The following is a 26,307-nucleotide window of genomic DNA, read 5'->3' as shown; positions in this document are numbered from 1 at the left end:
AACTTTTAGTGTTTTTCCAAGACACTCTTTGTGCTTGGTAGTTCATTTGATTTAGGTTAATATTAATATATCTTATTTTTCATTATTAAAAAAATGTTTATACAAGGATATTGCAAATTCGAACCAATGGGCAACATAAAAAATGTCCATGCATCCTTTTATCGTTTTAGATATTCTTAGAAGACACGATGTATTTCTTAAAAGTAAATGAATGGCTTAATAAGTCGAAAAAAAAGAATTCATGTTTTTTTTACCAAAAAAAATACATCATTTTTCTATTCGTAGAATAATAATTTTGTCATGCAAAATAGAGCAATAAATCACCTAAAATAATAGAATAATAAAGTTTAAATAACTTAGAAAATGATACTAAAAAAATTAAAAGAGTATTTTTCCTGATGAATATAAGAAGTGACAAATTTTAGATTGCCTTTCTCTATGAAAAATAAAATAAAATTAGATTGCCTTATTCTTGACCTTTTTTTTCCCCTTAAATAGAGCCCAGTTTAAACTTTTTTTTTTTTTTTGACAAAGGATAGAAATATTATTAATAAGGAGAAAGATGACTCATATCTTTTTGGATATGAGTGAAAATGGGGGTGGGGAAATTACAATGCCAAGTTTTATGGTGTGTAATCTTGTTGTGTATTTGTCTTTCCACACTTTTACCCTCTCGGTTGTCCTATAAATTACTCATTTTATCTCCGTTTGGATTTTATCATTCAAATGTAGAAACACACTTCAGATTAAATAATCTAAACTGTATCAATATATACACATTTTAACTCATTCATTATTTTTAGAATTTAACCTAAAAACACGCAAAACCCTCAAAATCTGAATTCTCCCTCATTTTGTCTGTTTTCAACCAAACTTGGTGGAATCCTTTGTATTTTGGGGGTTTCATGCATGTAAACAAGAGGTTGGTACACATTCTTTAAAAGCATCCTCGCTTGATTGAGTTTTTTTCTTTCTTTCTAGATTATAGACTCAATTCGGAAAATAGAATTTGAAATGGATTCATCTTATTTCCACAAATACAATCGGAATTGTGGTCACATGTTAATACTACTCTTAATTTGTTATTTTGTCAGCATGTTTGCCTTCAAGCTATATGATAACACTAAAAATCACTCTCTCATTAAGAAGAAAATGAAGTGTGTTGATCATCATCTTTTTCACCCTATTGTGAAAAAGAATCTCATAGCGCGTTGTTTGGATAAACCAGAGTAGGAACAACAAAGCAATCGGGCTCAAGTGGTTTTTGAGTTTCACCAAATGACGAACTATTTGGAAGAAACCGAGTTCGATTCCTGGATAGAACAATTCTTGGCTAGGATTTACTTACCTCACGACCAAACTCTGGGTTACCAAGCCCTCTTCCCCTAGAAATTGGAGATCGGAACAGGAACGAATGGTCGATGCTTTGATGGATCTAGCTTAATCGCCCCCTCCAACAAAGGTGATTGACCATGCATGTAGGACCATCCCTGAAGTGGTCTTCCTTCTTCTGTTGGCTCTAAATGGTTTTGTGGAACCATCTCCTGCATTGGTCATCCTCTTGTGCCTACTCTGATTGTCCCTATGAAACCACCTTCTACAATGGCCATCCTTCCTATGGAGGCTTTCTCATCATCCGGTCCACGGGAAGATGAGGATGTTGTGTTGCCGGAAGGCATACCTATGAGGATTGATCAAATAGCCGATCATGTGGCTATCTTCTTAATCTGAAATAACCTATAGTTTTTCCTACAAAATAAAATCTGAAATAACCAAAAAAATGAATGTTTTGGAGGGCGCGAGAGAGTATGAGGGTGGAAAAAAGTTCTCAATTTTACTTACAAGTGAAAAAAAGTAATCGAATATCTAAATGAGAATCAAGCACAAAAATCAACATAGGCCAATATGTTTAAACTAGACTGGGATATAATTAACAATAAAAAATTATGGTTGTTTTTTTGGTTTCATATAAATGTCTAAATCATTCGTGAGATAACTCTCAAACGATATTTTTTTATATTTGTGAGATAACTTGTTTGAATGAACTTGACTCGGCCGACCTATTCCCACCCCTTGTCCCCAATACATCTTTTTGGGGCACTTCTTTTGACTGTGATCTCTCTATGGAGGCTTTGTTGGTCGAACAATTAACAAATAAATAATCCAGATATTTAGACATAAAAATTTATATTTTTTGCATGTAAAACAAAGTGAAAATACTAAAAAGACAAGTATTGTACACACACATTAAGAACATATTTTTATAATTTTTTTTTTTTTTTTGAGAAGGGAGCCTTTCATAGCGGGTAATAAGCTATCTTTTATTGTTTTTGTTATTTAGTGTGTGAAGGTTTTATTTCTACCCCACAATTGTACCTTTATCTCCACATAAGAAGTTTTTAACTTATTTCTTTCAAAAAAACATCAAAGATAAAATTGGAATTTAGGAATTTTGTTCAAGAAAGGATATAATTGTGGGGTAGGGGGTTAAATTTTCCTTCATGTGATACAACGAGCTACACTGATGGAGCCAAATCATTTGTGTGGGATGCACGTTTTCCTTGCCAATTAGAATGATATGCTATGTATGGTGGGTTATGGTACCATTTATACTTTTACATTGGTTGTTATAATTGTTTCAAATTTTAAATATCTATCTATGTATTTTCAACACTAGTAATTTAAGGTGATTAATACAATGGAGCCAATTGGATGATAGGTACTAGCCAAGATTACAAATCAGGTCAAAATACACAAGACAACAGCCAAACACCCTAATTACACTACAATCCATCGCTAAAATGAAGAGAAATGATATTTGAACAACCATTTTTTGACAACTTTTGTGACAACTTTCTCTCTCATACTCACATTATGTTTTTACTTTCTCTCTTTATTGCTTTGATTTTTGTGCCAATACTCATCTCTCTTTCTTTATATATTTAAGTTGTCCCAATGGTTGTCAACAAAAATGGATGTTCAAATATCACTCCTCTAAAATGAATTTGACTATTACAATGAGGCCTAAATTTATACTAATTAGGCACACCATAACAACTCAAAACTCCACTTTAACACATGATTGAGTTCCTTTCTCTGTTTACTGAAATCAAAGTATTATTAGATCGGAAATATGGTGACCACGTATACGGGGACCAACGGTAAACAATCAATGGCAGGTAAGTTTTTAAAGGTAAATTCTTGAATATCTTCAAGTTTTGATCTAGTACTCTAGATGTAAAATTTATTTTAAAATATTTTAATATAAACATATGACATAATATTGAATGATTGGATAATGATTACCATATTTCATGTCCAATTAAATGTTCGACATAAATAACTCTGTATTAATGTCACTTTGAGCATAACTCAGTTAACATGAACAATTTAGTATGCATAGGTTGAGGTTCGAACCTTGAATTCCTAACCTATTCACCTTAAAAGGTGAATTACTAAGCACTTGCAAACAAAACTTCAGAGTACCGAAGTGTACTCCATTTTAAAATACTTATACAAAATGGCATATAGGTTTTTAAAATAGCCATTATACTCAGTCTCACGTGTAGCGTGAGCCTGAGTCTAATCCACACATTGTAATAATTATCGTGACGTTAATATCATGTTAAATGAGCTTGAATCTTATCCCAAAAAATAGCTCAAATGATAAGAGTGTCAAAACATATTTATACATCCAACAACGTGGAAATCTGAGCAATGTGAGACTTCAAACAAACTTCAAACGACTTCAATATCCACCATCATGCCTAGCGTGGGTCTAAGTTCACTTCTCACATTGCAATTGCAATCCTTGATCCGACTCTAATATCATGTTAAATGAGTTTGAAACTCACTAGAACTTTTACCCGTGCTACCGCCCGGGACATTAGTAGTTTATAAGGTATAAAAATGCAACATTAAAGAAAGTAAAAGAGTACAGCAACAATAGTCTCGCGCAAAATACGACACATGCTTAAACATTTTGAAAAACCTCCTTATAGACTACATTCGAAGTGGTGTCGATGCAATCCCCGTTGTCATCAGTCAGTAATATTTTCAGACCGGCCCTTGATGTAACACGTGATACTGCAACATATAACTGCCCATGCGAAAAGACAGGTTGTGGGAGATATATACCGACTTGCTTAAGTGATTGTCCTTGGCTTTTGTTTATTGTCATTGCAAAGCAGACAGATATAGGAAACTGCTTACGCTGAAACTTGAAAGGAATTCTATCAGACGGCGTCAACGATAATCTTGGTATATACACCTTCTCCCCAATATTGCTACCTGATATAACCTTGCCTTCAAGTATGTATCTGCCCATCTTCGTAATAATTAACCGAGTACCATTACAAAGGCCTGATGTGATATCCAAATTTCTCAACAACATGACAGGAACTCCAACTTTCAAAGTTATTTTGTGATCGGGAGACCGAAAGAATTAATAGAATTCAAAAACTCTGGGGTGTGTACATCATCCGGTCTGTTGACCGATGCAGTGTCTACTACAGGAGTATCACAACTTAACTATGTTTTCTCTTCTCCAGGAATCAAAGAAAAAACATAATTATTAATCTCATCAACTATCGTATTTTTGGGAGTCAAGATGGCCCTGTCTTGGAAAAAAGACTCATCATGCATGTTCTGAATTATTGATGGATAAGTAGATTCAACAATAGAAGCAATAGGATCACCTGAACTTTTAATGAGCAAATCTGGTGGGATTCGAAATTGTATGTAATCATCTGATATATCACCAATACAACCATCGCCGATCCCTAAGACCCATTCACTGAATGCTTTTCTCTCTTGTACCTCCTCAGGTGAACAACCATGCATAAGTCGCATATTTTTTGTCAATGTTAATACCTCAAAATATGGCCATAGTTTCGATGAGTTGATGCTTGCATGGACAATATCTTGCCTGGTTCCCTTTGGAATGACGGGGAGAATTTGTCGAAAATCACCACCTAAAACAACAACCTTACCACCAAAAGGAATGTCATTTCTCCCGTTGTTTTGCTCTAGCATGATATCCCTTAAGGTTCGATCAACAGCTTCAAAACAGTGTTTATGCATCATAGGTGCCTCGTCCCATATGATGAGCTTTGCCTTTCGAATTAACTGTGCTAGAGGGCTTTTAGGTTTTATGGTGCAAGTTGAGAACTCATCAACAATGAATGGAATGCAAAACCTTGAGTGAGCCGTCCTTCCTCCGGGGATCAGCAATGCTGCAATACCGCTAGAGGCAACCGTCAACACAATTTTGCCTTTGGAACGTAGTGCAGAAGACATGGCTCTCCAAATAAAGGTTTTACCTAACATAGTACACACAAATGTAACAATATGAGGCTGGTATTAATTTTAAAAAGGCAAAAAAAAAACACAGTTTATTGTCTCGATGCATATAAATTAATTCCAAGCAATTGGCATTTATTTTGGTACATATTCTTTAGGAAATACTATACTGTTGGAGACAATGCAAATAGTTCATAAGAATTTATTGTAATTTATACATATGCATGTGATATATGAACCTAAATAAAGGTCATACCTGTTCCACCGTAACCATAAAGGAAAAAACACCCAGGCTTGTTTTCAGCAACCCTCGACATGATTTTATCGTATATTTGCCTTTGTTCGGAAGTCATCGTAGACATTAATCCTTCATGTTCCTCTTTGAGAACATTTCTGTTATATCTTAATTCATCATATATCAAATGGTTAAGCCCCTCGGTATTTAGAGAAACATCCGTTCTAGGCATTGAAGGATAATCTTCTTTCATGTCCTTCCCATGCCCTTGCAATAACACTTGAATTTCTGCCAGGCCATAGCTTTTTATTTGATCTTCATCCAGCAACAGATCTGATTCACACAGAGCACAACTATTACTTCACTGTTAAAATGATATATAATTGAATTTACTCATTAGAGACTACTTAGCATTTATAAGTGGTCTAGTTTTTCTTATATAAGTTGCACATGAATGTATTTGGGTAACATGAATTTGGAATATGTTTTAGTCAAATTATACACAGTCCATACGAAACAAAAAAATGAGGATCTTAACTGTACACTATTAGTTGAGATAGTATCAAATATTCGATTATAAGTTTTGACATATAAAGTGACATTTACCTGGTACGCGCATGACACGTCTCTGACGGTATAATATATCATCAGTTAGAGCCTCCCATGTCTTGCTCCAGACCACTTCGGGTCTCGCAAACTGATTTGTTACTAACAACGCAACAAACAATTTGCGCATATAACTTGCGGTCCCCCAATGAGATGCTTGATTAATAGCATCGATGAATTCTTTGTCATCGTCCAACAAACCAAGTGCAAAACATGCTTCCTTGAACGTATTATACTTCACATCATTGACAGTTTTTATTTCATCAAATGAAGTAGGGCCCTTTACATAGTTTAGTAAAGTCCTCAAATAGAATTTTTCACCTGAACCTGGAGGAACAAAATGAATCCTCCCCACTGAACGTCCCCTTTTTCGCAGACTCCATTTGTGGTCTGAAGCATGCCACACAAATTTTAAAGGAAACTCCCCATAAGTTAGATCCTTTGCTTCAGGATACATTTTATTTGCCTCCATCCATGCCAAGAACTTAGTATCGTGAATATGTGGCCTGTTAATTACATCTTCCAAGTCTTCGTGATCCTCATAAACAACAGGCTCTTCACCTTCAAGATGGAAATTTAATCGCTCAACAGTCGGTTCTCTGTAATTAATATCAAAGGAGAATATCCTCCACACCGCTTCACATGCGGATAGATACCTGCTGTAACACCCCGTTTTCCCAACATAAAAATTTCATAAATAAAATCAGAGTTTTCAACGTAAACGGAATGTCACATATCTTTTCTTAAAAATCATAAATGGAATAAATTAATATTTATCCTTCGAAAATCAACAATTAATTAATACTTTGCAGCGGAATTATTCATCATCTAAAATGGTCTTTGGCACGAAGGCCTCATCATAAAAGTCTCACAAATAGTCTAAAACATAATAATTAGTTCAAATCCAACAACTTCATTATAAATCTCTTAAAACAATACGTAAGGAATAGAAAACAGTGTCAAAATTCCCATCCCGTTACGTATCAGAGCACCTAAGGACGCAGTGAGAGATAGTCACCCACGACCGCATCTAATCTTGATTACCTGCAAGTTACCCATACGAAGAGCAACATTTTCAAGCAGAAGGGGTGAGATTTCTCAAACAATAATATTAAGCTCATAAATCATAAATTACATTTAACAATATAATCATCTTATAATTTAACAATTATAATCAAATGCATAGACATCATCATTTCATCTTAGCAATATATCATCATATAGCAGTCACAATCATCGTCACATATCATCATACTAAAAGGCATCACAAAGTAATTCACGTAATAGCATTATCAAAACATAGCATTTATTGGAAACAACTTCATAACCAAGTTCAATAATCAACTTCATAAACAACATCATCATTAAATCATAATCACAATCAAATACCATCATCGAATATCATCATTAAATCATCATTAAATATAAGTTATGACAACTCTACAATGCAACAACAACTTTAACAACAACTTAGACAACTTCAACAACAACTTAGACAGCTTCAACATCAACTTAGACAACTTCAACATGCATGTGGTACCACCAGGGCATTAAGCCCCCTTCGCTAAGGTCATAATTGGACCTGTCGGGCATTAAGCCCCCATCACTAAGGTCATAAAGAACCTGTCGGGCATTAAGCCCCCATCACTGACTATGCAACGACACAATCTTCCTACAACTTGGACAACAACGTGAACATCTTATACAATTCCATTAAAATGGAAAACTTCTTAAATCTTTACAACTTAGACCGACTTATACAACTTTATGACATTAATGGTCAACAACAGCAAACAACAACAAGTGCAACATATAACAACTCTTATATAACACATCTTTTTCACATCATCATTAAATCATACATCTTCAAATAACACATCGTCTAATATTTTTCACATCTTAAAATAATACATTATTTTCACATCAATTATCCATCATCAAATCAATATTTTATACTCATGAATTCAAAATTTAATGACAATTAATTGATGCTTTTATTTTATTAATAAACTAAAAAAATGTCCCCACCAAGATTGAATTCTTAAACCAATTAACAATCAAATTGCTAATTGTCCCTTCCTAGTGATCAACTTAAAACAAGTAACAATACTAAAGAATGAACTGCTACCTAATAAAAGGTATCATGAATGTTCGCTACTGTTCCGATTAATAACCATATCCTTATGAATCAATTTTAAAAATATATAAACATGTATCTCACTTTCAAAATTAGAATACCTTGTTTAACTCTTCACTGATACATATATATACATTATTTTTACGTTAATTACAAACACAAGATGACACTTTTCATTCAATAACTTATAAAATATATATTCAGTAAGGTACAAGTCCAAAGAAACTATACTAATATACAAATCCAGGAAGCTATAAGTACATATATAATTGTAACAATCTCGTAGAGCAATAAGTAGCACACAACTATCAATATGTCAGTGCATCTCATAGAATATATTATTCGGTATCATTGCCAAATCATGTTAAGGATCAATTAGATTTAATTATAAATAGCAATGGTTTTCGGAGAACACATGTATTCAAGTGAACTCAAAAATCCATCGCAATCGGCAATTCACAAATTAATTGAATTTCACAATCCCCAAATTAATAGAGTTAGGTTTTCGGTAAAGTGAATTATATCATAAGAAATCAAACATGACATAACCACGGATCAACTACGAATTTTGCACAAAAAAATAATGAATTCAGAGACAAGAATATACTCAAAATTACAGCAGCAAATTACAACACAAATTTAACATGAATTCATTAAGAGGTTATAAAAAAAATCAATGGAAAACAAAATCTCTTCACTACCCACATGTTCATACAGCCATCATGATGAATAAAACTCCCCCCCTTTCTCATTCTAAAGCATGTTAGATGCAATCTAATGATTCACAGACCTAATATTAGTGAAAGATAATCTCACCCTTACCTTAGATTGTTTTTCCGAAATCAAAAGCAGCGTTCTTCGTTCCTAGGGTTCTCTCTGAGTTCTCCTCTTTCCCTTCTTTCTCCAAAAAGCGGTTTTAACGTAAAAACTCTTTCTAAGCTTCTTTATTTATAATACTAATCACTCTTTCTAAATCTATTTAGGCCCAATAACTTATTCTTCTTTCTATTCTAACCTCCAATTCTACTTACACTAATAATTCTCATATTCTAATAAATAATAGAATAATACCACACAATAAAATACTAACACTTCATATAAATAATTAAATCACATAAATAAATTCTAACTTAATAAAAATAATTAAATTAATAAAGGAGGGCTTTACAACTCTCCCCAACTTAAAAGAATTTCGTCCTCGAAATTGTACCTCAGATCAACGACCCTCATCCTCCGTCTGAGTACCAGACAAGGCAAACACCTTACCCCTGGCCGGGGCCTTCTTTGGTTCAGTACACTTAGCAGAAATGTGCCCCTTTCCACCACAATTGAAACAAATAATGTCGTCGTGCTTGCAATCTGAAATTGTATGCCCCCTGACGCCACAACGGAAGCACCCTTTTACCTCATCAGCACCACAAGTATTACTCTTGTGACCTTTTTCTCCACATTTGAAACAAACAATCCCAGCAGAAGTCTCATTCTTCTTAGGCATTCCCTCATTATTCACCCTTTGCTTGCCCTTATCAGCTGAAGCACTATAAGGCTTCCCACGATCTTGTTGCTGCTTACTCTTCCTCTCATTCACAATCTTATAATGAGCCTTTGAATCATCTTCATAGATTCTGCATCTGCTCACCAAAGCAGAAAAGTCACGGATCTGTTGGTAGCCAATGGCTCGCTTAATATCAGCACGCAAACCATTCTCAAACTTGATACACTTAGAAAACTCAGCATTGTCTCCGATATAGTGTGGATAGAACTGAGTCAGCTCCACAAACTTCGCTGCATACTCTGTCACCGACATGTTTCCTTGCTTCAGCTCAAGGAACTCGATTTCTTTCCTTCCGCGAACATCTTCAGGAAAATATCTGTTTAGGAACTCTCTCCTAAACACAGCCCAAGTAATCACCTCATCTTCTTGCTCTAAGGTAGTTTGAGTGCTCACCCACCAGTCATCAGCTTCCTCGGCCAGCATGTGCGTACCAAAACGCACCTTCTGATCATCAGTACATTGCATAACTCTGAAAACTCTTTCAATCTCCTTGAGCCACGTCTGTGCTCCATCAGGGTCGTACCTTCCTTTGAAAGTAGGAGGATGATTCCTCAGAAAAGCCTCCAACATTCTCACTTCAGCATTAACACCAGCACCAACATTTTGTTGTTGTCCTATAGCTTGGGCCACAGCTTCCAATGCAGCAGCCACCACAGCATCGTTTCTTCCAGCCATTCTAGTTCTCTTATAACAGATAAAATTTACAGCCTCCAGATATCTTCTCTGTACAACACACAACAATTAGAATAACATAATAATGGTATTCCAACTGCTAAAAGACACAACTCGACTCACTACTTGGCCGGACGGACCGACCTGCTCTGATACCAATTGTAACACCCCGTTTTCCCAACATAAAAATTTCATAAATAAAATCAGAGTTTTCAACGTAAACGGAATGTCACATATCTTTTCTTAAAAATCATAAATGGAATAAATTAATATTTATCCTTCGAAAATCAACAATTAATTAATACTTTGCAGCGGAATTATTCATCATCTAAAATGGTCTTTGGCACGAAGGCCTCATCATAAAAGTCTCACAAATAGTCTAAAACATAATAATTAGTTCAAATCCAACAACTTCATTATAAATCTCTTAAAACAATACGTAAGGAATAGAAAACAGTGTCAAAATTCCCATCCCGTTACGTATCAGAGCACCTAAGGACGCAGTGAGAGATAGTCACCCACGACCGCATCTAATCTTGATTACCTGCAAGTTACCCATACGAAGAGCAACATTTTCAAGCAGAAGGGGTGAGATTTCTCAAACAATAATATTAAGCTCATAAATCATAAATTACATTTAACAATATAATCATCTTATAATTTAACAATTATAATCAAATGCATAGACATCATCATTTCATCTTAGCAATATATCATCATATAGCAGTCACAATCATCGTCACATATCATCATACTAAAAGGCATCACAAAGTAATTCACGTAATAGCATTATCAAAACATAGCATTTATTGGAAACAACTTCATAACCAAGTTCAATAATCAACTTCATAAACAACATCATCATTAAATCATAATCACAATCAAATACCATCATCGAATATCATCATTAAATCATCATTAAATATAAGTTATGACAACTCTACAATGCAACAACAACTTTAACAACAACTTAGACAACTTCAACAACAACTTAGACAGCTTCAACATCAACTTAGACAACTTCAACATGCATGTGGTACCACCAGGGCATTAAGCCCCCTTCGCTAAGGTCATAATTGGACCTGTCGGGCATTAAGCCCCCATCGCTAAGGTCATAAAGAACCTGTCGGGCATTAAGCCCCCATCACTGACTATGCAACGACACAATCTTCCTACAACTTGGACAACAACGTGAACATCTTATACAATTCCATTAAAATGGAAAACTTCTTAAATCTTTACAACTTAGACCGACTTATACAACTTTATGACATTAATGGTCAACAACAGCAAACAACAACAAGTGCAACATATAACAACTCTTATATAACACATCTTTTTCACATCATCATTAAATCATACATCTTCAAATAACACATCGTCTAATATTTTTCACATCTTAAAATAATACATTATTTTCACATCAATTATCCATCATCAAATCAATATTTTATACTCATGAATTCAAAATTTAATGACAATTAATTGATGCTTTTATTTTATTAATAAACTAAAAAAATGTCCCCACCAAGATTGAATTCTTAAACCAATTAACAATCAAATTGCTAATTGTCCCTTCCTAGTGATCAACTTAAAACAAGTAACAATACTAAAGAATGAACTGCTACCTAATAAAAGGTATCATGAATGTTCGCTACTGTTCCGATTAATAACCATATCCTTATGAATCAATTTTAAAAATATATAAACATGTATCTCACTTTCAAAATTAGAATACCTTGTTTAACTCTTCACTGATACATATATATACATTATTTTTACGTTAATTACAAACACAAGATGACACTTTTCATTCAATAACTTATAAAATATATATTCAGTAAGGTACAAGTCCAAAGAAACTATACTAATATACAAATCCAGGAAGCTATAAGTACATATATAATTGTAACAATCTCGTAGAGCAATAAGTAGCACACAACTATCAATATGTCAGTGCATCTCATAGAATATATTATTCGGTATCATTGCCAAATCATGTTAAGGATCAATTAGATTTAATTATAAATAGCAATGGTTTTCGGAGAACACATGTATTCAAGTGAACTCAAAAATCCATCGCAATCGGCAATTCACAAACAAATTAATTGAATTTCACAATCCCCAAATTAATAGAGTTAGGTTTTCGGTAAAGTGAATTATATCATAAGAAATCAAACATGACATAACCACGGATCAACTACGAATTTTGCACAAAAAAATAATGAATTCAGAGACAAGAATATACTCAAAATTACAGCAGCAAATTACAACACAAATTTAACATGAATTCATTAAGAGGTTATAAAAAAAATCAATGGAAAACAAAATCCCTTCACTACCCACATGTTCATACAGCCATCATGATGAATAAAACTCCCCCCCTTACTCATTCTAAAGCATGTTAGATGCAATCTAATGATTCACAGACCTAATATTAGTGAAAGATAATCTCACCCTTACCTTAGATTGTTTTTCCGAAATCGAAAGCAGCGTTCTTCGTTCCTAGGGTTCTCTCTGAGTTCTCCTCTTTCCCTTCTTTCTCCAAAAAGCGGTTTTAACGTAAAAACTCTTTCTAAGCTTCTTTATTTATAATACTAATCACTCTTTCTAAATCTATTTAGGCCCAATAACTTATTCTTCTTTCTATTCTAACCTCCAATTCTACTTACACTAATAATTCTCATATTCTAATAAATAATAGAATAATACCACACAATAAAATACTAACACTTCATATAAATAATTAAATCACATAAATAAATTCTAACTTAATAAAAATAATTAAATTAATAAAGGAGGGCGTTACACCTGCAGTCGTAATACATCTTGATTTCATCGTAACATTGATCACCTGTATTGTGGAAAGTTGTTGTAACACGATCATGTCCTTTGTTGACGTATTTGAAGAGGTACTTAATTGACCGCGTCTGATTGCACCATTCCACGTTAATGTGAGCATTGAACCTCAGCAGAAGAGTTCTGTTGTATGGCACAATATATCTATTGTCGACAAAAGCTTCGCCTTTTTTTATGAACACACCGTTGTCCCTTCTCCTATAAACCGGATAACCATCTGAATCAATAACTGTTTCGTCGACAAACCTCTTTGGAAAGTACTTTGTACACTTCCCCTTGAACATGAAGGTGAATTAATATTTTGATCCCCACATGGACCATGTATCATCAGAGTGGATACTATATTATACAGCTCAGGATCACGCTCTTTATCCGGAATTTCCGCACATATAATTTTATCTATATTATTGGGATGCACACACCGGTACTCTGGATGAAGGAAAATTAATATGTGAGCATGCATGAGCCCTCTCTTTTGAAACTCAATTGTATAAATCACTGCCATAAATTAGCACAAATAATAAATAATAAGAGATCGTTTGTAAAATGTGAACAAAATATTATAAGTAAACTACTAAATAACGTAAGTGATAAATAAAGCATACCTTTGCTAAAAAAATAAAAATAAATAAAGCATACCTGCTCTGACTTTTCCGAAGATGTTGCCTTTTTTAATATCTGTAATCAAACGATTTAGTTTAATTTTGAATATTCTGCTCACTAAGTCAGGCCTATCCTCTGGTTTTAAATTATGCTTCTTCAAGTAATTAACTAACTCTGGCCACTTATGATTGCATGTAAATGTTATGAAAAGATCAGGGTATCCTATCCATGCACATATAGCCATTGCGTCCTGATAATTTTGAATCATATACCTTGCTCCCCCCACAAATTTCGATGGCAATATAATTCGTTTCCCTGTAGCAGATGGATTTGTTTCACCACTCAATACTGCCTCAGCCAACCCCTTGTACATATCTGCTCTAACCTCCTTCTGGTGGTCTCGGTACCATTTTAATCGCCATGACTCTATCATTGAGTAAGCATCCACCAAGAATTGCTGGAACAACCTTCTAGAATATAACAATGCAGCATAGTCTTGCACCCTCTGTTGTATTTTATATGCAAACCATTCTTTCATGGAAACAAATACTCTTTTTATGGGCTTCTTGGTGGGCCTATCAGAAAACTTTATATCTCTGTGAAATCCATCTTCCCCTCTTGAAAAGATCAAAGGATATTGCAATGGAAGATAGGACGGTTCAAATACAGATAAACGCTTTAGTAATCCAGACCGCTCCTCAACCACTAAATCTCTTTCGAAGTCGGCTGCGTCATAATCACCTACAACCAAGGCAGCAACCTCCGAGGCAGTTGGCATGTTATAGCGCCTACCGTCATAACCTCATTTTCCTATAATACGTAGCTTGAGTGTTGGAGCATTATTCTCAGATAACTTGTCACGAACCATCCTGTATGTTTTGACGTAGGAATTAGAGGAATCAAGAGCATCTCGTATTTCCTGCACAATGGTTGCCTTCACAGAGTTTCTATCGTCTTCCATTCTACATTTGTTAACAAAAAATTATACATTGAGATTATAATAATTTTTATTGAATGCCTAAACGATCTATATTGTTATATGTTCATAGATGTACCTGACAGAATTCATTCGATTGTTCAATTCATTATCGGTGTCGTATATATAAAGCTGAGCGAACTTTGGTTGATGACCTGCACGCGGGAGCAAACTTCCCAATTGATGATAATTCTCCCCATTCATAACAAATATGGGCGGAGCACGACCGTTGTTCTCTGTTTTATCTATCTTTGCACCGATTGATGTAAATGCAAACATGCTATTAAACGATCTAATATTTTGAAGGAAGAACTTGCTTTTCCTATCATTATTGAAGTATAGATCATTCAATGCCTGTGGTAGTTGGGCAAAAGGAGCAATCTCAATTCTCCCTTGCAAACAACACATAGAAAACTCAGGGTTCTTTGTATTACGGTGTTTGGACACTCTTTCTTCATACCACATTATAGCTTTACACCATTTACAGATAAATGAAGGCTCTCCCACATCAAAATACTCTGAAAATATAATACAATTGATAAACAATATTAAAAATAGTTAAAGGCATATAACTTGATGTCTAAGTTATCGAAAGCACATATATCACATCCATATGATACATACCAGTTAATGGTGGTTCGTCAAGAACCTTTCTACGCTTTCTTGGCTTTCTTGTGCTAAAGCTGGCTCTAATGATGGGTTCGTCATCATCCTCTACCACATAAAAATGTGACAATGTAAGAAATGAGGCAATGGATTGTCTACACTTAAGCCAACATCAACATTTTACATAGTGAAAGGAATTTTTATTAATGAATATATATATATATATATAGACACACACCACTACATGAAACATATGGAGTGGATTTCTACATCGAAAGGGAAACAAAGTTTTAGAGTCGCGGCATTACCGCGATCTATAGTAATGCTTACCAGAATCATTCACAGTAACATCATATATTTCAGCATCCTCGTCGCCATCTATGTCTAACTCTTGGTAATCATTAATGTCAGCCCATAAATCAGATGTAATCATGTCGTCGTGACCAATGTCATGTATCTCTGGCACTGTTAAAAATATGAATATAGTTAAATGTGGGATTTTTCTATTCACAAAACAAATTTACAATCAAGCTACAAAATGAACTGTGTATTATATAATATATACCATGATTATTATCAGGGACATTAATGTCTTCTATGTTCTCGCTGCATTCGATGAATGTTTCTTCTCCTTCGCATATGGTGTGTGCATTTTGTGCATCATTTTCACCATTGACCCACTGCTTCTTAGGTTTAAGAACATATTTTCCAGGAGGGATGGGTGTAATCCTTCCCTTCCTTCTAGTGGTTAATCTTTCTTCAAAATCAGCTGAACCATGAGCTACAACCATGTAAAATGTAAGATACTTGCATTTTACTAAAACAAAAAAAAAGGCGTTACGAAGCAGTGAACATGATGATGAGAGGAACACAATAAAAATTCATACCATTTGTGATGTCTCGCAACGGGGTTCTAGGTTGCGCAACCTTCCGCCTCTTGTTAGGTTCCATGGTTTGTGTAAAAAGCTAAAACAACCACAACTATTGATATATGTGATACTTGGCCAGATGAAGGGACTGAAAATACTGCAGAAGACTCGATCTGTTATACTACCAGCTGGTAGCTCATTTGTGCAGTCATGGTTAAAACAATCTTCTTGCTTGTGATATACTTAGTTTGGGTCGGTCACAGAACAAAGATTCCCAACAGTTGTAACACTAAGTCTATAAACTTCTACGTTAAATGTGCACAACTGATAGTGAAAATTTGTGTAGATATTTGTAAGTAATCACATTGTGCATTGGTAAAAATTGAATAATTTACACAAATACCATCAACCACAATTATTGAGCACCGTATAAATGTTTAATCATTAAATGTCCACTATAAGTTTTATATGTTACCATACAGTGAATGCTTGTAATTAGCGTCCCCTCCCAATGTATTATCTAATGATGGTAAATTACATGGGAACCAAGATCCATGTATTGTTGCTACCTATAGAACTTATATATGTCTTGCCACTAAGTTTTAAATGTATGGAATACAGAAGAATTGTGCAGTACTTATCAAGGACACGTTTAATACTCAACATGAATGCTATTTATAATTTTATGTGAAATCCAAAATGAAATGTTGATAATCAACTTAAGGTATTACATCCATTTTTATGGTGCTATTATGATTATAAATTAAGTAGTTTCTTGAAAACTAACAATTATATGCCTTACAAATTTTAAATGATCAGGGTTAAATAGCTACTCTTCTCTAAAAAAAAAAAAAGAAGGGTTAAATAGCTACTCATATTTTAACATTAGTTTTATAATACCGTAATTGAATTTAACAATTCAAATCAGTGATTATTAAGTGGTCTACTTACATTTTTATAGTTAACCTCTATATTATAATAATGTATACAATCAATTTCATGATTCTTTTTCGCTACGATGGTTAACAGTCAAGGTTACGGCAACACCGCAATTTAGAAAATGCATTAAGTAGACTCTATTTTTGTATATAAGGTATAGTTGTGTGGATTAATAAATAACACAAAGTAAAGCATGAAAGAAAAACTATTTGCACGGGTAACATCAGCCTCTGAAATAGGTGTTAATAATCCACACAGTGATCGGCGTAATCTATTAATTTACTATCTTAACATACTAAGATTAGTCGACGATTACTCATACAACGACTACACCATGTTATTATACATCTAATAAGCACAATGCCTATAGTTAGAAGAATATCTGCCATAAAAATTAAACATTATGAAAGTCATGACGACACTCCGTTAATAACACCATTGTCAACTTCTTAATATATAAAAAATTAAACATAACAGATTCAGATTTGCAAGCATCAGATATTTTATAACAATACATTCTTATTTGAATGAAAAGCAAGTAAGTAAAAAGTCTAAACACAGCAAAATTCAGACATCCAAACATCAGATATCCATTAACAATACTTAATTATTTGAATGAAAAAAGCAACTAAATAAAAATTCAAAACATAGGCGAAAGGTTTGTCGCTACAGAGGCAATGCATGACCTACATCACTTCAAATTTTCTCCACCTTAACAGCTTTCAACTTCGGTGGCTTATTGGATGACACTTGAGCAACCTCATCTTCTACATCAGCTGCACCCAATTCATCACCAATCCTTTTCCCATTTGACTTGCTACATGGAGTAACTTCTTCGACAACTTTTTCAGTCCCAACAGCCTTCTTATCAGACTTAGTTGAATCACCACCCTCAATCAGCCGGTTCTGTTACATAGTACAAATCACATATCCGATAGTAAGAGTATGGTAGAATTGTGCTTGCATGTTGTATGTCCTAATTAATAATGATTGCTACCGTATCTGATGTCCTACCTCAATTGGTGTTTCATTAGACAAATCCAGCATGTTCACAGTTTCCTGGTCAGCTTTTTCCTCATCAGCAATCACCTTTACGGTTCAAACGAATATTGTTAAAAATGATTCTTAAACGTTTTATCATAGAGAATCACATGTTCTATAAATGTTCCACTATTGCCAAAACTATTCAATATAACAATTGAGTATGAGTTCTACCTCTATCTTGTGCAACTCAATGAATTGCTTAATCAGATTAGAATCGTCGGATGTCCGTTTCACTGAATAATTCCGCCAATTGTGAAGCAGGTTCCCATCAGTGATCTCGACCTTGAACAACATTTGCTTCCCCAGAAATATTTCAAGATCAGATGGATAACCGCTATTATTATCACCCTAACAAAGCAACACAAATCAATGAGCGTAAATATCCAAACTTATAACAACCAAATCAAACTCAAAGTAAAAATAATGCTAACATTGTATACACCATGTTTATCTGTTGGGCGGCATCTATCAATTCTTGAACACTTCTACCAACAAAGTTTTGAACATTTCTGTCAAACAATATGAAACTTGTGGAACTGGTGTTATCCATGACCTGATCATGTAGCTTGTACCTACATACAGGGATACATTGCCATTATAACTTAAAAATTGTACTCAACTTGACACACTCAGTTTAAAGGGATGCACACTATACCTTGGAACTGCATTCCTCCCTTGCTTACACCTTCCGCAATACATCCTCCCTGCGACAACTTTCACTCGTCCAGCGCACTTCGTGCATGATTCATAATACCAGCCATAATCAGCCTCAATGTCACAAACAGTTGCAAGTACAACTCCCATACATGACTGAATCAAGGCAAATACGATACACAAAATTAAGAATTTAAAAATCAAAAAACAAAGTTCAGTCAAACACACTGATGGATATATTGACTTACATCAGTCGACTCAATCAAATCCTCGATCGTCATCATTTGGGATTGAAGCATGTCATCAGCCAAAGGCACTGTCATTGTCCCGGTGAATTGACTCACGCCCTGGGACACATCAATATCCACACCATCCAGCCTAATAGACACAAAAGACAGTAGGCTCCATTAGTAAAAAATTACATAGTCTACCGGATATTTGGATTTGCCATATATAATTGATACTTACTTGCTCTTATATTCCTTTATGATGGGTTCTTCAGAATCAACAATCAGCTTAGTGCGGTTAAATGCGTTGGACACTCCCATCACTCCAAAATATTTTTTGAGCTTGCACAGTTGCAACACCACAACCAATGGCGAAGATGAATCATTAGATGTGAGAAATGAACGCATTTGCCTAGCATAATCCTCCCAAAGTGAACAGTGGATCCTATTATTCTTGCATACACAATAATATAAAAGCAACACGAATGAGACATGATTGCACCAGTTTAAAATTTAGTATACATAACATGAAAGAACTACCACAGTGTTATGTACTTACTCAGAGTCTTCCAAGGTGATGTCAATAAGCTTGCTCTTTTTTCCATTAACCTCCTTCTCTCTGATATCTTCCTTCTCTACAACATGACCTATGACATCTGGAAAACAAATATCTGAACCTAATAAGCACACAAATTCATTTTTCGATCTAACTTAGAGAATTGAAAATAGTCAAAGGAGAATATAAATTAGAAATCAGAAATTCACCAATGTATTGACCCTCTCTGTCTGCTACCAGGATATCCTTAAACGGCATGAAATCGTATTGATTCATTGGAATGCTACATTCATCCAGTTTTGTAAATGTTGTTCTATCAATCAGGTTTAGTTTGCACTTATGCTTGGTAGTAGCATACTTAGGATCATTCTGCATCACCAACACATTTTCAACTTCATAAGCCGATCCTTCCTGAACCTCGTGCTTAATTTTGGGAATCAAGTGCTTTTTAGCAGTGGCCTGTATCATACCCAACTGCAATAAGAGGAAGGCAATAGTGAGACGTAAGTATAATAAATTAGTAAAACAGAGTAAGCTCAGAATGTGCTATTGTAAATACCTTATCATCGAGCAGCAACATGTGGATGAATGTCTCTTCATGAGGTCTGTTGAAATCTGTCACCGTCCACATGCGTGCAACACGAACATTGAGCTTATACTTTATCCTTCCAGCAACAATGGCAGAAACAGGTGTGAAAACTGGAGCCATTAGCTATTTTTGTTGAGATGAAATCTATGAGTGGGTGATCGTTTGTTATGTGTTTGAATAGTGAGATATGGAATATAGAAGTTCCCTTCCCCTATTTATGCTTGTGCATACAATTGTTATGAAGTTAGGATAGTGCCAATCATTAATGACGTGTCCATTCATTTTAAAATTGAGATTGGAACGTTTCCAACTCAATAGTATGCAAAGATGCATGTACTGCCTAGGTAACGGAAATTTTCCAATATCTATAGTTTTTGTGTGGGGCATACAATCCATTCAATGTTGGTGGGGACCGGCCTTCCTAATCATTTTACAGTTTCCATGGCAAATCAAAACCAATAAAGACAAATAAAAATCGTGCATGAATTTAGAAAGGCATACAACTATCCCCATACAAAGAACTTGAACAGCCATGCAATATTAGAGATAGAATTAAAAAAAAAATAGAGATAGAATAAAAAAAAAACACTCATCAGTGAAGATCAAAAAATAAACTCATTGTATGGCTTCCAATGTTACCGAAACGCCGCAATTTATACTAAACACCATACAAACTATAAAAATATATATTATGGCAACTCCTAACTTTTCCAAATTGTTGGCATTTTCAAAACTTTTTGTACTCAAATAAAAATTACAAAGTGATATGAAAGTGTTATATAATAAGACATGATACACAATCTATTAAAACCTTGATAAACCTTTAATTAAAATTTGAATACAACATAAGTGATAATGAAATACATACTGTGGCCACATCTAACATGTAGCAGACACTTACTCAACTAATTTTAGAGGTTAGAATAACTACCTTATCCGCAACAACTTATTCTAAATCAAAGTTTTGGTATTGATAATTTGATATAATTAAAATTTTAAGAGTGTTAACCAACTGATGCAATATTCAAAGATGAGCTTGAGATTAGAATAACCACCCCAACAGTAAGAACTTAGTCTAAATAGATGCGGTGATATTGAGATTTTGCTCCACCTCAAATTTTAAGGGTCATAAAAAACTATTACAATTTTCAAGTCCCTATACTTTCCTGAAACGAATGTCAAGTTGATTATGGAACATGTGTTAAACGTAAACACTATATGGCATCTGCCTTGTTTAAAAATTTGAAGATAACTGACTGTGTTGACTACAACAAACTAATTACTATACTAATTATATAGTTTATAATATCAACCCTGCTGTAATTTTGAAATATGAATGCTATTAAACTAAATAAGCTTATTGTTGGCATTACATCGTCTGCGCAAAATTAAACTAATATCTGGAATAATGCAGAGGCATCAAAGGAAAATAGAACAAAGATTTGTTTTTATGCATTGGACCATCACCAAAATTAGATTCAATAATAAAAGTCATAAGAGACCATGCCATACAAATATTTATTGATCAAGCCAAAACAAACGATCAAATAGAACAAACAGACCCCATAAAAAGAGAACACCCCACATTATTACATAGTTTAGACTGATTGGAAGAACAAACTAAAGAACAACAGATTGTCCATTCCTATACGCGGATCACACGAAGGTAAAGCACTTCATTCTTTCCAGCAACAGGTGCACCAAGCAAGATACGCGATCCTTGACGAAGTCTGCGAGCAAGTACCATCCTTTTCCAGCCACCTCCAATCTTGAAAGAACCACCATCATCAGCATTATACATCAAAGTGCAACCCAGACGTTGCCATTATCATCCACTACCTTCAAAGATGTTGTTTCAATGTCCAATGTGGCCTGACAGAATCCCATATAAGCAAGCTCCTGCAATTCAATATAAGCATGCGTTAATAGAAAGGCATCTCAATGATTTTATTTATCTAAAAAATTAAAGCAAAATACACACTCACCACACTGCCAGATTCATAGTCATCAGATGTCAACCTCTTTTCATATGAAAACTCAAAGTTAAAGTTGTCATAAGCAAAAGGGGAAGGGAGAACATCAAATTCATGGAAAGGCAGCATCTGTCTCTCAAGCTCAAACTTCATAGGGGGGTTAAACCTAGGGGTTGAAATTTTCCCACCAAACCTATCCTTCAAATAAATCCCAAACTTGCCCCTACCAACATACACCATTGAGACCCAAGAACCAAGACGGACGTTGAAAAAATCCTTAAGGGCATGCCAACCTGTTGTGAGATAAATACGTCCATTGTTTCGCTCAACCAATACCTCGAATTCGTTGTAGTTACGGTCCACCAACGTTGCATAGCGACCAAGTTCGTCCCCAAAGTCATGAACAAACAGTGTTGGCAAAACAACCAATCCCCTATAAATCAAAACTTAAAAAATCAGCAATTAAATCAATATATTTCGTGGATATGTTCACAACATACATATAAACAATTCGATACTTACATATTCCACGTCAAGATCGACGACATAGGTTCGGTATTTGATTCGAAGATCATTGACGATCTTCTCCAACTCGGTCGTCGGGTTTGGATTCAAATCCTCTGAATTACGATAACATTAACATATATTGTAACGCCCTCCTTTTTATTTAATTATTTTTATTAAGTTAGAGTCTATTTATGTGATTTATTTATTTATATGAGGTGTTAGTATTTTATTATGTGGCATTATTCTATTATTTATTAGAATATGAGAATTATTAGAGTAAGTAGATTTGGAGGTAGTTTTGAGATTAGATGTCTTTTTATGATTTAGTCGATTTATTTTGATGAGTGATATTTTGTTATGTTATATGTTGGTATTTACTAGAATAATATATATTTGTTATTTGGTGTAGAAATATATTTGTTATTTGTTAGAGATATATTTGTTATTTGGTGTAGAAATATATTTGTTATTTGTTAGAGATATATTTGTTATTTGGTGTAGAAATATATTTGTTATTTGTGAGAGATATATTTAATTTAGAAATAAATAAGATTATGAGGATTATTAGTGTGAGTGGAATTGGGGGTTAGAATAGAAAGAAGAATAAGTTGTTGGGCCTAAATAGATTTGTGAAGAATATTTTAGTATTATAAATAGAGAAGCTTAGGTTAGAAAAAGTTTACCGGAAACCGCTTTTTGGAAAAGAGGAGAACAAGAAAGAAGAGAAGAGGAGAGAAAAGTCAAGAGAAGAGGAGAAGACCTTAGGAAAGAAGAATGTTGCCGCTGATTCAGGAATTAATCTAAGGTGAGGGTGAGACTATCTTGCATTAATATTAAGTTGTTAAATCATTAGATTACATCTAACAAGTTGGGGAGAGTTTATGAGAATTTGAGAATTAGGGTTTTGAGAGAGTTTTGATGATTAGATGATGAAAACTTGTTGAATTGATGTAGAAATTGTGTACAGACCTTAGATAATCCATATGATGATTATTGGAAGTAGTTTTGAGGTTAGAACCATGAGATTAGGTGAAACTTGGAGAAAATCTGCATTCTGCTCGAATTTTGATATTAAAACCTGTATTGATCGGTGCGAAATTGGTCTTAGGTGTAAACATGAAAGTTGTAGGTATGGATATTAGCTTTCTAATACCGTTGGTCTCACGTCAAAACGATATATAGAACTTGAGTTATGGTCAAATTACTGCACGTAGGTCACAGTGAATTTTTATGGAATTTCAGCACAACTTTTCCGAATTTAAAATGAAAACTGGTATTGATCGGTACAGAATTGGTCTTAGGCGTAAACATGAAAGTTTTAGATAATTTTGTTAGCTTTCTAGTGGTTTTGGTTTGACGTGAAAATGATGTTTGATCTGTGAGTTATGATGAAAATACTACAGGGAGGTCTTAGCAAAATTGTACGGTGACAACATTCTCTGTTTCATGTTTTTGCGTTTTGTTCATATGTTTCTGTTTTGAATTGATCTTTGTTGTAAACATGAAAGTTGTTGATATTTGTGATATCTTTCCAGTAGCTTTGGTTTGACATGAAAATATGTTGTGGATAATTTATTATGTTTTTACAAAGATACATAGTGAATTATTGTCGATGTTTAAATACGATGTTATATGAAGTTGTTTATGATTGATGAATATGATGTTTTAAGATGTTGTTTATTATCATTTGATATTGTGATATTATGATATGACATGAATTATTTATGTGATCCATATGTTGTCAAGATGCTAAGATGTTAAGACGTTAAGATGATAAGAGTTGTTAAGTCGTCGAGTCGTTATGAAGTCGTCAAGTTGTTAAGATGTCATAGATGTTCATGAAGTTTCTAAGACGTAAGATGTTGAGTCCATGCATACTCATTTAAAGATGAGGGCTCATGCCCTGGAGCTTTTGCTCAACCACGACGATGGAGCTTATGCTCAACCAGAGACGAGGGCTCATGCCCTAGGAGCTTTTGCTCAATAGCGACGAGGGCTTATGCCCTAGGAGTATATTTATGCTCACAAGCGACGAGGGCTTATGCCCTAGATTGGTACCACATGCATTTGCATTTTCATGATGATTCAAGATGATTTAAGACGATAAGAGTTGCATAGTCGAGTCGAGTCGTTAAGTTGTGAAGTTTAAAGAAGTATCTAATGATGAATTATTATGATGTTTTAAGATGATTAATGATTATGAAGTTGTTTATGATGAATGTTTATGAAGTTGTTTATGATGATTGATTATGAAGTGGTTTATGATATGATGCTATATGATTTATGATATGATGTCTATGTTATTAAATGATGATATGTGATGATGTCTATGATTATTAATTGATGATATGTGATGATGCTTTTATGAATATATTTATGATGATATATGATGATGTTTATATTTGTACTTATGATGTTATAAGATGATGCCTTATGATTATATTTATGAAGATATATGATGATGTTTATGATTGTATTTTTGATGATGTTTGATGAAGTTTATGACTAATGTAGGAAGATTAATGATACTAGTTAAGGAAGTTTAAGTTGCTAGATATGATTAATGAATTATAGGATGTTTAAGTTGTTGAATGTACTTTATATGATTTATATGCTTTATATTATTGTTTGAGAAATCTCACCCCTCTGCTTGGAAATGTTGCTCTTCGTATGGGTAACTTGCAGGTAATCAAGATTAGAGGCGTCGTGAGTGGACTTCTCACATGTGTGTCTGGGTGCTCTGATACGTAACGGGATGAGACTTGACTTTACTTCTATTCCTTACGTATTGTTTATGAAATTTTATGAATAAATATTGAACTAAGACTTATGAGATTTTCTGATGAGGCCTGCGTGGCAAAGACTTTTTATGTTGAATGAACTAATTCCGTTGCGAAGTTTTGAATTACTTATGTTAAATGATTTTGAAGAATAAATTGTTATTTATTCAGTTTATGAATTTTTAAGAAGTGTAGCATTCCGTTTAAAGTGGAATTACTCTGATTTTTAATTATGAAATTTTTACGTTGGGAAAACGGGGTGGCACTTAAAGTTTGATATTGTACAGAAATTAAAAAAAAAAAAAAAAAGAGGATGACATACCGGTCATGGAGTAGTATGAAAGCAAAACCTGAATATCAGCCAGAGCCATTGCAAAACGTAACTGATTGGGATTTAGAAAGGATGTGAGTTTAACAGAGTGAAAGGAAAATATATATATAAGCTGATTGGACCATCAATGAAATCATATGCCATAAAAGCTCATGGCCTCGGTACAACACATTGGCATGGGAAAACAAAAGCCATTTTAATTTGACGGCTTAAGTTGGAAAGTCTGAGTTCAAAGCATACTGTAACGTAAAACAGAGAGGGAAAATTTGAATATTCTGTGTGTTGTGA

At 34.1% G+C, this 26,307-nt stretch overlaps 2 protein-coding genes and 2 pseudogenes across 2 annotated transcripts; all 4 read right to left on the bottom strand.

The window, feature by feature from the left end:
* Positions 1-3,973: 3,973 nt before the first annotated feature.
* LOC146953721 (uncharacterized) lies at positions 3,974-16,501 on the bottom strand (annotated as a pseudogene).
* A 1,553-nt stretch (positions 16,502-18,054) lies between these two features.
* Positions 18,055-22,318, bottom strand: LOC146953719 (uncharacterized; annotated as a pseudogene).
* On the bottom strand, positions 19,521-20,627 carry LOC146953720 (uncharacterized). The gene is made up of 4 exons (XM_085741414.1): positions 20,399-20,627; positions 20,049-20,313; positions 19,843-19,930; positions 19,521-19,728 (listed from the first exon to the last, which is right to left on the bottom strand). The coding sequence occupies exons 1-4, from the start codon at positions 20,546-20,548 to the stop codon at positions 19,521-19,523; spliced, it is 711 nt and encodes a 236-aa protein (XP_085597540.1). The 5' UTR covers positions 20,549-20,627.
* Positions 22,319-22,383: 65 nt separating the features above from the next.
* Positions 22,384-22,976, bottom strand: LOC146953718 (uncharacterized). Its single transcript, XM_085742415.1, has 2 exons — positions 22,924-22,976; positions 22,384-22,834 (listed from the first exon to the last, which is right to left on the bottom strand). The coding sequence occupies exons 1-2, from the start codon at positions 22,974-22,976 to the stop codon at positions 22,384-22,386; spliced, it is 504 nt and encodes a 167-aa protein (XP_085598541.1).
* Between the last annotated feature and the right edge of the window lie 3,331 nt (positions 22,977-26,307).

This window comes from Medicago sativa, chromosome 1 (genome assembly GCF_051527215.1).
Source record: "Medicago sativa cultivar Bolivia chromosome 1, Bolivia_mono, whole genome shotgun sequence".
NCBI lineage: Eukaryota > Viridiplantae > Streptophyta > Magnoliopsida > Fabales > Fabaceae > Medicago > Medicago sativa.
The sequence above is the reverse complement of the archived record's forward strand: the minus strand, read 5'-3'. Positions and strand labels throughout refer to the sequence as shown.